Source organism: Marmota flaviventris, chromosome 6 (genome assembly GCF_047511675.1).
Source record: "Marmota flaviventris isolate mMarFla1 chromosome 6, mMarFla1.hap1, whole genome shotgun sequence".
Taxonomy (NCBI): domain Eukaryota; kingdom Metazoa; phylum Chordata; class Mammalia; order Rodentia; family Sciuridae; genus Marmota; species Marmota flaviventris.
Window position 1 is genome coordinate 118,383,210 of NC_092503.1, and position 14,858 is coordinate 118,398,067.

Sequence of the window (14,858 nt, forward strand, 5' to 3'; positions counted from 1 at the left end):
TTCCATGAGATTAACCTGTAGAAATGTCCCAAACATTCCAGCCAATATCTTTGTCCCAGAGTGGCAAGGAAGGGGAGGTGGGCCAGATTTGAGTGAAGTCTACAGACTTAAGGGCTAACCAATAGCCTTGGCACTTTTCCAATTCCTGTTAAGCATAGATTTTGACCAATAGCCTTGGTACTTTTCCAAGACTTGATTAGCACAGATATTGACAAATTCCCCTACCCCTTGGCTACATAAGCCATAGACTAGTTCATGTAAGTGGAAACCTGTGCTGGGTCTCCTCTTTACCTGAGGGAGCTCTGTCTCTTTTTTTCTCACTTCACTAAGTGCTACTCTTTTACACTCAAAAAAAAAAAAAAAAAAAAAAAGGGACAGAAAGAAAAAGAAACAGTGCTAGGGCTGGGGATGTAGCTCAGATGCAGAGGCAGAGTACTTTCTTACCATGTGCAAAGCCCTGGGTTCAAGTCTCAGCACCACACACACAAAAAAAAAAAAGATAAGAAAAAGGAAGGGCTGGGGTTGTGGCTCGGTGGTAGAGTGTTCATCTAGCACATGGAAGGCCCTGGGTTCAATCCTCAGCACCACATAAAAATAAATAAAATAAAGGTATTGTATGGGCTGGGATTGTGGCTCAGTGGTAGAGCACTTGCCTAGCATGCATGAGGCACTGGGTTCAATCCTCAGCATCACATGAAAACAAAATAATATGTCCACCTAAAACTAAATATACATAAATAAATAAATATTTTAAAATAAATAAATAAATAAAGGTATTGTGTCCAACTACTTCTAAAAAATAAATATTTTTTTAAAAGAAAAAGGAAGAGTGCTACCCCACTTCAAGTCAAATTGACCCCACTGACCCAACCAGTTTTCCATCATTTCACCTCTAATAACAAGGGATAGATGAATTTGTTAGTCAGCAGTGCCAGCACCCAGCTATCAGCTCCATTAGGAAAAAGGCAGTAGGTATTGCCTTCAATAGTTTCTACAGCAGCAATGTCCTAAGAACTTTCTATGACAATGGACATGTTCTATGGTTTATAGAGTATATCAAGCACTTGAAATGTAGTTAGTGTGAATGAAGAAAATTTTATTTTAATTAAAATTAAAACAAGTTCTTTTCTTAAAATATTTATTTTTTAGTTGTAGGTGGACACAATAGCTTTATTTCATTTTTATGTGGTGCTGAGATCGAACCCAGTGCATCATACATGCTAGGTGAGCGCTCTACCACTGAGCCACAACCCCAGCCCCTAAAACAAGTTCTTCATTTAATTAATTTTATGTGGCTGCATGTGGCTAGTGACTACTGCATTACAGAACAACTCCAGAGAATATGAAAGTCCTTTTTAAATATATTTTTTTCAGTTGTAGTTGGATACAATACCTTTATTTATTTATTTTCATAAATAAATATGGTGCTGAGAATCGAACCCAGGGCCTCGCACGTGCTAGATGAGTGCTCTAACACTGAGCATCTCCCCAGCTAAAAAAGGACTACCCTATTTAAAGTCCTTTTTTTAACTACTGAGTTTTCCCTTCCACTTTCTCCCCAAATCCAAGGAAAGAGTCAAAGTTACAAAAACTCTCCCTACTCTCATCCATGTTATCTAAAAGCATCTCATCCAGAACTTCCTTAAATTCCCCCAAATGTATTAATTTAGTTTACTAAGTAAGTGGTAAGGCTACAGTTATCCACATGGTAGGATTATAGGACCCTGGCACTTAAAAGAGGACAATGCTATGCACCCCTTATTATCAAGCAATACAATTAAACTCTCAATAATGTACTCTTTCTTCTTTTGTTTGGGGTTGGATACCAGAGATTGAATTCAGGAGCACTCGACCACTGAGCCATATCCCCATATTTATAGACAGGATCTCACTGAATTGCTTAGTACCTCATTTTTGTTGAAGCTGGCTTTGAATTCATGATCCTCTTTCCTCAGTGTCCTGAGCTGCTAGGATTATAGGCATGCACCACCATGCCCGGCTCAATAATGTACTTTTATTTTTTTTGGCACTGGAGATTAAATCCAGGGTGCTTAACCACTGAGCCACATCCCCAGCCCTTTTTTTATATTCTACTTAGAGACAGGGTCTCACTGAGTTGCTAAGTACCTCACTAATCTACTGAGGCTGGCTTTAAACTCGAAATCCTCCTGCCTCAGCCTCTCAATTTCTGGGATTACAGGCATGTGCCACCATGCCTGGCTTCAATAATGTACTCTTAATTAAGATTTCTGAAAGAATTAAAAATAAACAAAAAACTGGGCTGGGGCTGTAGCTCAGTGGCAGAGTTCTTGCCTAGCATGTGTGAGGCACTGGGTTCCATCCTCAGCACCACTTAAAAAAAAAACAACAAATAAAATAAAGGCATCCTGTCTATCTACAACTACAAAAAATTCAAAAGGAAATAATCACACAAAATGATAATCGTTTTAGTAACAAACTTCCAAAATGAGTGGGTTACAAATTATTTCCTGTGGTGCCCAAAGTGATCCTTTTTTTTAAAATATAATATGTACTCTTTTTTTTTTTAAAGAGAGAGAGAGAATTTTTTTTTAATATTTATTTTCCAGTTTTCGGCAGATACAACATCTTTATTTGTATGTGGTGCTGAGGATCGAATCCAGGCCGCATGCATGCCAGGCGAGCGTGCTACCTCTTGAGCCACATCCCCAACCCCCCAAAGTGATCTTTATGCTGTCATTGTTCCTCTCTTCCCTCTCAAAATGGGCGTAGAGGATTGAAATTATTTCAAGATCAAGGAATAACCAAAGGAGGCAGTACTGCTTGGCAATCCCAGAAAGAAAAAAAATAGGTAGGTCTCCCATGAAAAGTGAGTCTAGGTCCCATTGTGAAGCAGATAGAGCCTTCAGAGAAAAGAAGGCAGCAAGAGTCTGCCACACTTAAGCATCAAAAACCAAGAACCAGCAGCACAGGGGAGAACACAGGCAGGGTTGAAGAAACAAGTAGCAAACTGATTTCGCCAAGGCTAATAAATGTCAATTACTTTTTTCATTATGAATAAATATATTCTGAATAAATATATGTGCATGTGATACCAATTGATCTAAATATGACAAGAACAGAGCATAACCTCCCTTCTTGGGAAGAGCACACTTCCATATGATATATATTCAAATTGACTAAAGAATCTCAAAATTTTGGGGCTTGGAGTATATAGTTCAGTAGTAAAACATATGCTTGGTATATGCAAGGCCCTGGGTTTGATTCTCAGCTCCACAAAAAAAAAAAAAAAAGAAAGAAAGAAAGAAAAAGAAAAAAAAATCTGAAAACTCTAAGGTTTTCTATTATTGAATTTACTTTTGTAACCTCTGACACCAGTGGTTTTCAACCTCTGGCAAGCCATCAGCCTTGCCCAAGGGATTCTGGGGAGAAAAAAAAAAGTTCACACTGCTGAACTCTACCCTTGAATATTCTAATTTAGTGGGGTGTGGGGCAAATCCCAACATCTGTATTTTGATACCTATGACAGGTGGCTCACTGTACCTTAAAGGCTGAAGAGCAATGCCTCATACTAACAAAGCCATGATTAGCCATGCCTGTGATTAAGGAAGCTGACCAAAGGGCTCCACAAGGTCTTTAAAAACAGCCTCATCCCAGGTTGTGTCCAGAGATAGACAGTGATGTGGACCACCCAGGCCTCATGAGTACCTGGATCCCGGGACTGGCTATCATCACAAATGTGCAGGTCCAGGCGGGAGATGAGCAGATGGTAGGAGGACTCTTTCACATCAAATTTCTCAAAGTACTGGCTGAGCCGGCTGCTGCTGCTGCTGCTGTTTCCCTGGCTGCCACCAAACGCCTGGGCCCAGGACTGCTGGGCACTGGGAGGAGGTGGAGTGATCTATATGTGACAGAAAAAAAAACAAAAAAAATCAAGAATCTAGACCCTGAAAGGCTCCTTTGTATGTTTTCTTTAATTAGCCCTGCCCAAATAAATCCATAGTTTAGGAAGATGCCCCTTCCCTCTTCATTGGCTAGCACTGTAAAATCGACACACCAATGGAGAGGACAAATGAAATATCAGGTGCAAGCCAGCCTATGAGCATCTATCAGTAAATGATAAATCCCCCAAATAAGCCAATAAAGTCTCAATTCCACCTACACTGATACAAACAGATCTGGCATGCCATCTCCCCAGCCCCACCAAGGGTGCCCATTTGGTCTCCAACCTGGACAGGTTCAGGGGCCAGGCTCTTTCTTTGCTGGGCCGACTTCTCCATGGCCTCACTCAGAGATTCGGCATACTTCATCATGGCCTTGAGCTGTGAGTCCGTGAGCACCCAGAGCAGGTCATCCAACAGGAACATCAGCTTGGAGGCTATCACATTACAATCTTTGGTCTGAGAGGGTCACAGAGAACACGGGTTTACCACTTTGTATCATTCTATCTCCTCAAAGTGACTGGCGTCTTATCAGTTTTAAAGAGGTGCCTTTCACTCTCCAGGATAAAAGAATAAAGCACTTTGAAAAGACTATTTCTTAAAAAACTACTTCAGTTTGCTGATTAACCATCAACTGTGAAGTGCCTTGTCAGTGTGCCCATATATAAACATTGTAGTTTTCTTTCTTTTTTTTTGGGGGGGGGAGGCCAGGGGGAGTTACCAGGGATTGAACCCAGGGGTGCTTAACCATTGAGCCACATCCCCAGCCCTTTTATTAGAGACAGGGTCTCACTGAGTTCCTTTGTGCCTCACTAAGTTGCTGAGGCTGGCTTCAAACTCGCAATCCTCCTGCTTCAGCCTACTGAGCCTCTGGGATTATAGGCGTGCACTACTGCACCCAGCAACAATGTAGTTTTCAAAATTAAGAAAATAAAGAGATGGAAACTTTCTCTCACTGGTGAGTATTGTGCCATCCCTGTTCAGCTGTCATTCCAAGGATCAATGACATTCCAAACAATATGGGAATACCAACTCCCAGGTTGTCCAGGACACTAAAAGACAAAAGTATTCATGAGGGCAGAGAACACACTTACTCTTCTCTTGAGGGCTATTTGGATCCGGCCTTGGTTGGTAATAAGTCTCAGTGGGGTGGTGATTGGGTCTTGATCTCCATTATCTGTAGCATCTGCCTCAATTCGAAGTGTCTGCCAAGTTATTTCCTTAAATGTTAAAACCTGAGAGTATAGAGAAAAAAAAATAATCCTTCTGTAGAAGAAATTAACCAAGACAGGATTCTAAGGGGAAAAGACTGGCAAGACAGAGACTCCCACCATTCTCAGTTGGGACTCTAACAGAAAGCAGTGAGTCGAAGGCCCTACCTGAGGGAAGAAGGAGTAATAACACGGTACAGAAAGGGTTCTGGGGTTCCCAGGGATGGGGAACATTTGAGGAAGTCTCCAAAGCAGAAATAATACCATCTAACAATTTATCCAACTTTGAGTACACCCCTTTCTCTCCCCTCAAAATGCTAGGGCTGTCACCTCTCCTCGGCGGGGATCAGTGATGCGAGTCAGACGAAGGTCACTCTGTTGCCAGTTAGGGTTGACACTGTAACCCTGGAGCTGCCATAATTCAAAAGAAGCATGGAAGGCCTTGGAGTGAATCTTGATGGTGATGGAATTGACGATGATGAACATCCCCTCCACTACCTTTTCAGCAAAGCCATACTCACTACAACAAATGAGACAGACCAATGATGAGAATCATGGGAGTTTGGGGGGTATTTTTGTTGTTGTTTTTTTTTTTTAATATTTATTTTTTAGTTTTAGGTGGACACAATGTCTTTATTTATTTATTTATTTTTTAATGTGGTTTGAGAATCAAACCCAGCACCCTGCGCATGCCAGGCAAGCGCGCTACCGCTTGAGCCACATCCCCAGCCCCTGTTGTTGTTTTTTTTTAAGTTGTAGACAGACTCGATACCTTTATTTTATTTATTTATTTTTATGTGGTGCTGAGGATCGAATCCAGGACCTCGCATATGCCAGGCAAGTGCTCTACCACTGAGCCACAACCCCAGCCACCCATAGGAGATTTGATGCAATCTTTACTCTGGAACACATTAGATCAAGCTATTGGGTGCTAGAAGTATGAGTGCTTAGTTTTCTTGTTGCTTTTATGATTTCTAAATTTTTATTGTGATGATAAATGGTGATAACAAATTATCTTTTTCTTTGTTGTTTTTGTGGTGCTGGGGATTGAACCCAGGGCCTTGTGCATGCTAGGCAAGAACGTTACCATTGCGCTACATCCTAGCCAAAGTACAAAGAATTCTTTTTAATGGTATTTTTTCTCCTGTACTGGGATTTAAACCCAGGGGGCTCTCTACCACTGAGTTATATTTCCAGCCTTTTTTTCATTTTTATATCAAAACAGGGTCTTATTCAAGGTCCAGGATGGCCTTGAATCCTCCTGCCTCAGCTTGAGATTACAGGCATGCACCACTGCACCCAACTTTTAATGGGATTTTTTTTTTAAACAATAGAATTTTAAAAAAGAAAATAACCAATTAAGATTGCCTGGAAGCAATCTTCCTCCTTTTAGAATAAATTGATAAATCTATATATAGTTCACAAACTACCTGAGTAAACATTTAGATATTATCTGTGCAGAAAGAAGAACGTTAGATTTCTACAAAATCCTCAAAGACAAAGAATACTCTGCAAAGGAAGTGGAAAGAAATACAGCAAGTGATTTAATACTGTGAATCCACTCAAGGACAGTTTCACCTTTGCCAGTCTAATACTTCCCAAAGAGCGGTGAAAAGCCAGCAATGAGCAATGGCCAAGAAAGAGGAACAAAAAATATCTTTTTTTTCCCTTTGGTACCAGGGATTGAACCCTGGGGGGTTTAGCCACTGAGCCACATCCCCAGCCCCTTTTTAACTTTGTTTTTTGTTTTAGAGACAGGGTCTCACTAAGTTGCAGAGGCTGGCTTTGAACTTGCAATCCTCCAGTCTCAGTCTCCCAAGCCACTGTGATTATAGGTGTGTATCACCACACCTGGCATAAACAACATCTTAAAAGTCCCTCTGAATACAGAAACACAGTCATTCTTAAAATGTAGGTGAAATCACCTCTCATTACAAAAACCAAAAAGGATTCAAACTAAAAATTCATACTAAAAATTTTTATATATTTGCAATTTGTTCACAAAGAACTAATAAAAAGACCAAGAGCCCAGCCAGGCATGTGGTGCACCCCTGTATTCCCAGCGACTTGAGAGACTAAGGCAGGAGGATCACAAATTCAAGGCCAGCTAGGGCAATTTAGTAAGACCCTGTGACCCTGTCTCAAAATGAAAAAGGGCTGGGGATATAGTTCAGTGGTAACGTGCCTTGGGTCAATTCAAGTACCAAAAAAAAAAAGAAGAAGAAGACTAAAGGAAAAACAGATGAGCCAAGAACCCAACAAAAACGGAATAAAGTATGGGAAGTTCAAAGAAAAATAAATGCAAATAGCTATTAAACATAAAATGATGCTGGACCCTACTCATAAATCAAAACTACATTGAGAATCACTTGATTTACGACAAAGGTGACAATACAATGGGGAAAAGAAATCTTTTCAGTAAACGGTCCGTGGTCAGTTTGGGATATTCATAAAGAGAAAAAATAATATTGACCCCTATGCTACATCAAATAAAAAAATCAGTTTCAAGCCTCTACCCTCTTCCTCTCTTCCCTCTTCCTCTTCTTTCTCTCCACTCTCTGCTCTCTTTCTCCCCCTCTCTGCCCTCCTCCTCTCTTCTCTCTGCTCTCTGCCTCTCCTTTTCTTCCTCTTCAGGCAGCCCCCCAATAAAATCTCTTGGTTGAAAAAAAAAAATCAGTTTCAAGATAGATTGGAGCCAAAGCAATCCTTACTAAGAAGAGTGAAGCAGGAGACATCACAATAGCAGACTTTATACTACAGAGCTATAGTAACAAAACTGGCATGGTGTTGGCACCAAAATAGATCAATGGTAGGTAGACCAATGGTTTAGAATAGAGGACACAGGACCAGGCACAGTGGCGCATGGCTGTAATCCAAGTCGCTCAGGAGGCTGAGGCAGGAAGATCAGTAGTTCAAACCCAGCCTCAGCAATGGCAAGGCAGTAGGCAACTCAGTGAGACCCTGTCTCTAAATAAAATACAAAATAGGGCTGGGGATATGGCTCAGTGGTCGATTGACCCTGAGTTCAATTCCCAGTACCCCCCCCCCCAAAAAAAAAGAATAGAGTACACAGAGACTAACCCACATAAATACAGTTATCTCATACCAGACAAAGGTGCCAAAACATACACTGGAGAAAATGGTGCTGAGAGAACTGGAAATCTATATGCAGCAAAATGAAATTAAACCTCTATCTCTCACCCTCTCTCAAGGACCTAGGAATTAGACCAGAGACTCTGCACCTAATAAAAGAAAAAGCAGGTCCAAATTTTCACTGTGTCAGATTAGGCCCCAACTTCTTTAACAATACTCCTAAAGTACAAGAAATAAAATCCTAAATCAATAAATGGGCTGGATTCAAACTGAAAAGCTTCTCTCAGCAAAAGAAACAATCAGTGAGATAAACAGAGAACCTACAAAATAGGAGCAAATTTTTACTATATACACATCAGATAAAGCAAGGATATATAAAGAACTCAAAAAACTTCACACACACACACACACACACACAAAACAAATAACCCAATCAATAAATGGGCTAAGGAAATGAGCAGACACTTCACAGAAGATATACAATGAATCAACAAATATATGAAAAAATGTTCAACATCTCTAGCAATTAGAGAAATGTAAGGCAAAACTAAATCTCCAGTCAGAATGGCAATTATCAAGAATTCAAGCAACAATAAGTGCTGGCGAGGATATGGGGAAAAGGTATTCTGATTCATTGCTGGTGGGATTGCAAAATGGTGCAACCACTTTGGAAAGCAGTATAGAGACTCCTTAGAAAACTTGGAATGGAATCACTCTTTGATCCAGCTATTCCACTCCTTGGTCTACCTATACCCAAAGGACGTAAAATCAACAGAGGAATGGATAAAGACAATGTGGTACATATACACAATGAAATATTACTCAGCCTTAGAGAAGAATGATATTATGGCATTTGCAGGTAAATGAATGGAACTAGAGAACATCATGCTAAGTGAAATAAACCAAGCCCAAAAAACCCAGAGCCAAATATTTTCTCTGATAAGCAGATGCTGAGCCATAGTGGGGCAGGTGGGTATAGGGAAGAATGAAGAAACTTTGGTTTGTGTAGAGGGAAGTCAGGGGAGGTTTGGGTTGTGGGGATGGGAAGGATAGTAGAAAGAGACAGACATTATTACCCTATATACATGTATGATTACACTACTGGAGTGACTCTGAACCGTGTACAGCCAGAGGAATGAGAAGTTGTGCTCCATTTGTGTGCTATACGTCAAAATGCATTCTACTGTAAAATTAATTAATTGATTAATTTTAAAATGAGACATTTCCAAAGAATATAATTTTTTTGGTGGCGGGGGGGTGGGGGCGGTTTACTGGCATTTCTCAGCCACCTACAAACTGACCAGTCAAAATCTCGAACTGGGGTATGTGGTTCCCTAGTCAATTCTCTTCCAAAGGGCCATGTCTTTGCTTTGTAGAATAGGCATTACATGGCATCACCTGAGCCCTCTCATTACCAACTTGTCTTACTTAACACAGGTACCCTTCCACTACACATACCCAGAGAGCCCAGGCACAGGAGCAATCCCATGATGCACTTATTTTCTCCTAGACTTGGATGTCTCATATTTGCTGGAATTTTTCCATAACAACTCCACACCTTGATAATTCTCAACAAGAATTGGTTCCAGCCCACACAACACAGTGCTTTCCTGACTTCTTACTTAGGAAATAATAGGTAATTATAAAGGAGGATTCTACAACCATGTCCATTGTTCCCTTCCTCCTTCCAGCAAGAGCACCTCAAAAATTTCATCCTTTCATGCATTTTTTTTTCATTTAAACTAAAATCATGACCCCAATCTTGTTTTAAAAAAAAACTCTTCTTTGACTTAAACCCAGAACCTCCTTCTAATGAGCATCTTTCCTTGTCCAGTATTCTAGACTTACAGCTCAACTACAGTTCTTCCCCAAAGAGGGAGATTGCATTATTTTGTCTTTGAAAGGATTCTTTGCAGTTTTTTAATGCACTAGAACTACTCTGACTCTTCTATCTGAAATCAGCTTCTCTATTATTCATTTTCTTTTTGGTGCTCATTACTTCCTAATATAAAATCACATATTTGATACCTTATTTCATACTTATCTCTTTTGTCCATATTATAAGTTTTTGATGATAGAATTTTTAAATGTCTGTATTCCTATCACATAGAATACTGGCCAAATATTGTAGCCACTCAAAAAATATTTGTGCAGTAAATATATATATTTTAAAAATCAGCATACTACAGTATGCAGCCACCTCAAGTTTATAACAGCTCAATTCACAATAGCTAAACTGTGGAACCAACCTAGATGTCCTTCAATAGTTGAATGAATAAAGAAACTATGGTATATATACACAATGGAATATTACTCAGCATTAAAAGAGAATAAATTATGGCATGTGCAGGTAAATGAATGGAGTTGGAGAATATCATGCTAAGTGAAGTAAGCCAATCCCAAAAATACAAAGGCTGAATGTTTTCTCTGATAAATGAAAGCTAATCTATAATGGGGTGCCATGTTCCTCACAACAAAAACACTCAGGGTCACTGCAGGGGAATTGGGCTGCGCGAAATAACCATATGAGACAGAGATACCTTTTTCTTTGGGGGTCCTGTGACGGCTCCTCTGACCTTAAGGGTCCACAGAAAGACAGAGAGCGAGCCAGCATGTGCTGACCCCTTTTATTAAGAAGGAGCCATTCAAATGAGGCAAGGGGTCAGGTTTCAGGGGCCTAAGTCTAGCTTCATGATTTCTGCTGTCAGCAGGTTGACTGACATCTAGGAAGGCCACACCCAAAGGCAGAGTAAGAGAAAGGGACACACAAAGGGCGTTTCCATGGAACATTCTATCCCAAACAGGGCAAAGGGGTAATATCACAAAGGAACAGATGAGCATAGCTCCATCCATGGGGCTGCAGGAAAGCACACCTACGCATGAAGACACATTCTGTTACTTCGAGGATTGGGGCAGTGTCTGGGGCCACTACGAATGTGGCCAGATCACTACAAAAGTGATGGATAGAGCCTCTACCAATGGAAGGAAAATGCTAATCACTCAACTTGACAGCCTCCCACAGTGTGGGGCAGGGGCAAGGGAAGAATAAAGGAACTTTGGATTGGACAGAGGGGAGCGAGTGGAGGGGAGGGGGTGTGGAGGCAGGAAGATGGTGGAACGAGATGGACATAATTACCCTATGTATGGGTATGACTGCACAAATGGTGTGACTCTATATCATGTACAACCACAGAAATGAAAAGCTGTGCTCCATTTGTATAAAAAAATTAAATTAAAAAAAAAAAAAGATAGATTGGAGCTGGGTGCAGTGGCACACGCCCGTAATCCCACTGGCTCAGGAGGCTGAGATAGGAGGATCCTGAGTTCAAAGCCAGCCTCAGCAAATTGAGGTGCTAAACAACTCAGTGAAACCCTGTCTCTAAATAAAATATAAAATAGGGCTGGGGATGCAGCTCGGTGGTTGAGTGCACCTGAGTTCAATCCCAGGTACCAAAAAAAAAAAGAAAGAAAGTGGGTAGGCACAACACAAATATATTTATATATAATATATATATATATATATATATATATATATATATATATGTGTGTGTGTGTGTGTGTATATATATATATATATTTATTTATTTATTTTGAAGTGATCTGGCCACATCCGTAGTGGCCCCAGACTCTGCCCAGATCCTTGAAATACCAGAATATGTCTTCATGCATAGGCGTGCCTTCCTGTAGCCCCATGGATGGAGCTATGCTCACCCGTTCCTTTGTGATATTACCCCTTTGCTCTGTTTGGGATAGAATGTTCCATGGAAACACCCTTTGTGTGTTCCTTTCTCTTACATGTGTGTGTGTGTGTATATATATATTATATATATAAACACAAACATATACATATACATATAATGCAAGCCATTTTACAGTTTTAACTTAAAACTATATAATAGTTCAAAATAAACCTTATTTTAATTGAAACAAATGAACTCCTCTATATGCCAAGTTGGCTCACAAGCATATAAAGAATGATTTCAAGTGATCTTAAAACATGGTATTTTGACCATATATCCCTAATGTGATATCTTTTTTCCCCAAGTACTAGAGATTGAACACAAGGGCACTCAACCACTAAGCTTCATCCTCAGTCCTTTCTATTTTTTGAGAAAGGGTCTTATTAAGTTGCCCAGATTAGCCCTGAACTTCCAATCTTCCTGCCTGAGCCTCCCAAGTAGTCGGGATTACAGGCATGTGCCACCAGGTCCAGCTTTAATGTGATATCTCACACACACACACACACACACACACACACAGTCCTAATACATTGAGTACTTCTATTTTTTTAATGATGTTATTGTATTTTTTATTCCTTTATTTATTTATTTATTTTATGTGGTACTGAGGATCAAACCTAGTGCCTCACACATGCTAGTGCTCTACCACTGAGCCACAACTGCAGCCCAGAGTACTTCTACTGATAGTTAGAATATTGGGTTATTGGGGCTGGGGATGTGGCTCAAGCGGTAGCTCGCTTGCCTGGCATACATGCGGCCCGGGTTCGATCCTCAGCACCACATACAAAGATGTTGTGTCCGCTGAAAAACTAAAGAATAAATATTAAAAAAAAATCTCTCTCTCTCTCTCTATCTCTCTCTCTTTAAAAAAAATATTGGGTTATTTTATTTTTTGAAACCATTGAAAAACTAAATCATTAATAATGTTATTGTGATTAAAGAACTCAAATTCAGTATAAGAAATTTTAAAATGTTGAATTTTAAAAGTAAACTCAAAACACTGTTTTCCTTTGGGAGGTTAGAAATATCAGGATATTATCCTGATTTATTTCTCTCTCTCTTTCTTTTGCACTCTCTTTGTGTGTGGTGTGTATATCTGTGTTAACCCAGGGACACTTAACCACTGAACCACATCTCCAAGCCTTTTTGAGACATGGTTTCACTAAGTTGCTAAGGGCCTCACTAAACTGCTGAGGCTGACCTTAAATTTTCAACATTTCTGCCTCAGCCTCCCTAGTCCCTGGAATTACAGGAAAGCACCACCACATCCAGCTTATTTTTCTTCCTTCTTCTTTTTTATTTTTGGTGTGTAGGGGGGGTGGGTAATAGGGATTGAACCGAGGAGTGCTTAACTACTGAGCCACATCCCCACCCTTTTTTGTTTTTATTTTGAGACAGGGTCTCACTAAGTTGGTTAGGGCCTTGCTAAATTACTGAGGCTGGCTTTGAATTTGCAATCCTCCTGCCTCAGCCTCCCGAGCCACTGGGATTACAGACATGTACCACTGCCCTGGGTATTTTTCTCTTTCTTAAAAATTGCTCTTTTCTAATACAAAATACTGAAACGGGATTAAAGCAATGACAATTCAATAAACACAATTTTGCCCAGACAATAGACTCTCAACAGCATTTCTCACTAAATAAATCAGGGGTCCCTGAAGAAATGTCTAATCCAGGACAAAGATACACGAGAGAAGCCTGAAATATCTTTTTCTCTCTAAATGCAGAAGGATTACTGAGGTCTTTTCCACAGGACATAGGAGCTCACTTAGAAAGGCTCCAGATAGGAGGACATCTGAGCATCAAAAATAATGATGACTATAAAGATAAAGATGTGACATACAACAAATCTGTTTAAAAAGTAAATGTTAAGAATGGGATTAAAAAATGTAAAATGTATAAAAAGAATGTAAAATGTAAAAAGAATATAAAATGGTAAATCATTCAGAAAAGTTTAGCATTTTCTTAAAAAGTTAAATAATATAGCACCCAACAATTCCATTCCTAAGTATTTTCCGAAGAGAAATAACAGACATAACCACATAAAAACTGCTATACAAATGCTTACAGTCACATTATTCACAATAGCCAAAAAATAGAAATAAAATAACCATCAACAAGCAAAGACAGAAACAAGTTGTGGTGTGTGTTCACAGTGGATTGTGACTCAGTGCAATGGTCTAAATGTCCATGTCCCCTGGCTTCATCATACACTGAGACCTGATTCTTGAAGGTTCTAGGAGATGAAACCTTTGGAATGTGATCAGGACATGTGGTAAGGCCTTCATCGATGGGATTAGTTACTGTATAAAAGAGGACCAAGGGAGATCCCTTACCCCTTGGAATTATTCTTACAAAGAAAAAAAATGTTTTGATCAGGTAAAGCCTTAAAATGTAACTACCAGATTAAACAAGAAACATTTTCAATGATACATTGAGGATAATCAGCCAAAATACAAAATGAGGGATTAGAAAAATTATTTTCTATAAAGAATAAATGGAGGCTGGGGTTGTGGCTCAGAGGTACAGCACTTGTCTAGCATGTGCGAGGCTCTGAGTTCGATCCTCAACACCACATAAAAATAAGTAAAACAAAGCCATCTTGTCCAACTACAACTAAAAAACTATTTTTAAAAAAGAATAAATGGTACATCAAAAGACGTGTATGTGGGGCTGGGGTTGTGGCTCAGCAGTAGAGCGCCCGCCTAACTTGAGAGGCGCTGGGTTCGATCCTCAGCACCACATATAAATAAAGAAATAAAATAAAGATATTGTGTCCAAGTGTAAATAAAAAAATATTTTTAAAAAGAAAAGGGGTGTGTGTGTGTGTGTGTGTGTGTGTGTGTCAGGCTGCGGTTGTGGCTAAGTTGGTAGAGCGCTTGCCTAGCATGTGT

The 14,858-nt window shown here is 39.8% G+C and overlaps 1 protein-coding gene across 2 annotated transcripts in view; it reads right to left on the reverse strand.

Moving 5' to 3' along the window:
* The window catches only part of Bltp3a (bridge-like lipid transfer protein family member 3A), a 70,309-nt gene that overhangs the window by 27,730 nt on the left and 27,721 nt on the right, over positions 1 to 14,858 (reverse strand). For both annotated transcript variants that reach the window (XM_071613477.1, XM_071613478.1), the window contains 4 exons: positions 5,462 to 5,651; positions 5,015 to 5,155; positions 4,209 to 4,379; positions 3,688 to 3,880 (listed from right to left, as the gene is read on the reverse strand). In XM_071613477.1, the coding sequence (XP_071469578.1) occupies positions 3,688 to 3,880; positions 4,209 to 4,379; positions 5,015 to 5,155; positions 5,462 to 5,651 (695 nt within the window). The remainder of the gene's footprint in view (positions 1 to 3,687; positions 3,881 to 4,208; positions 4,380 to 5,014; positions 5,156 to 5,461; positions 5,652 to 14,858) is intronic.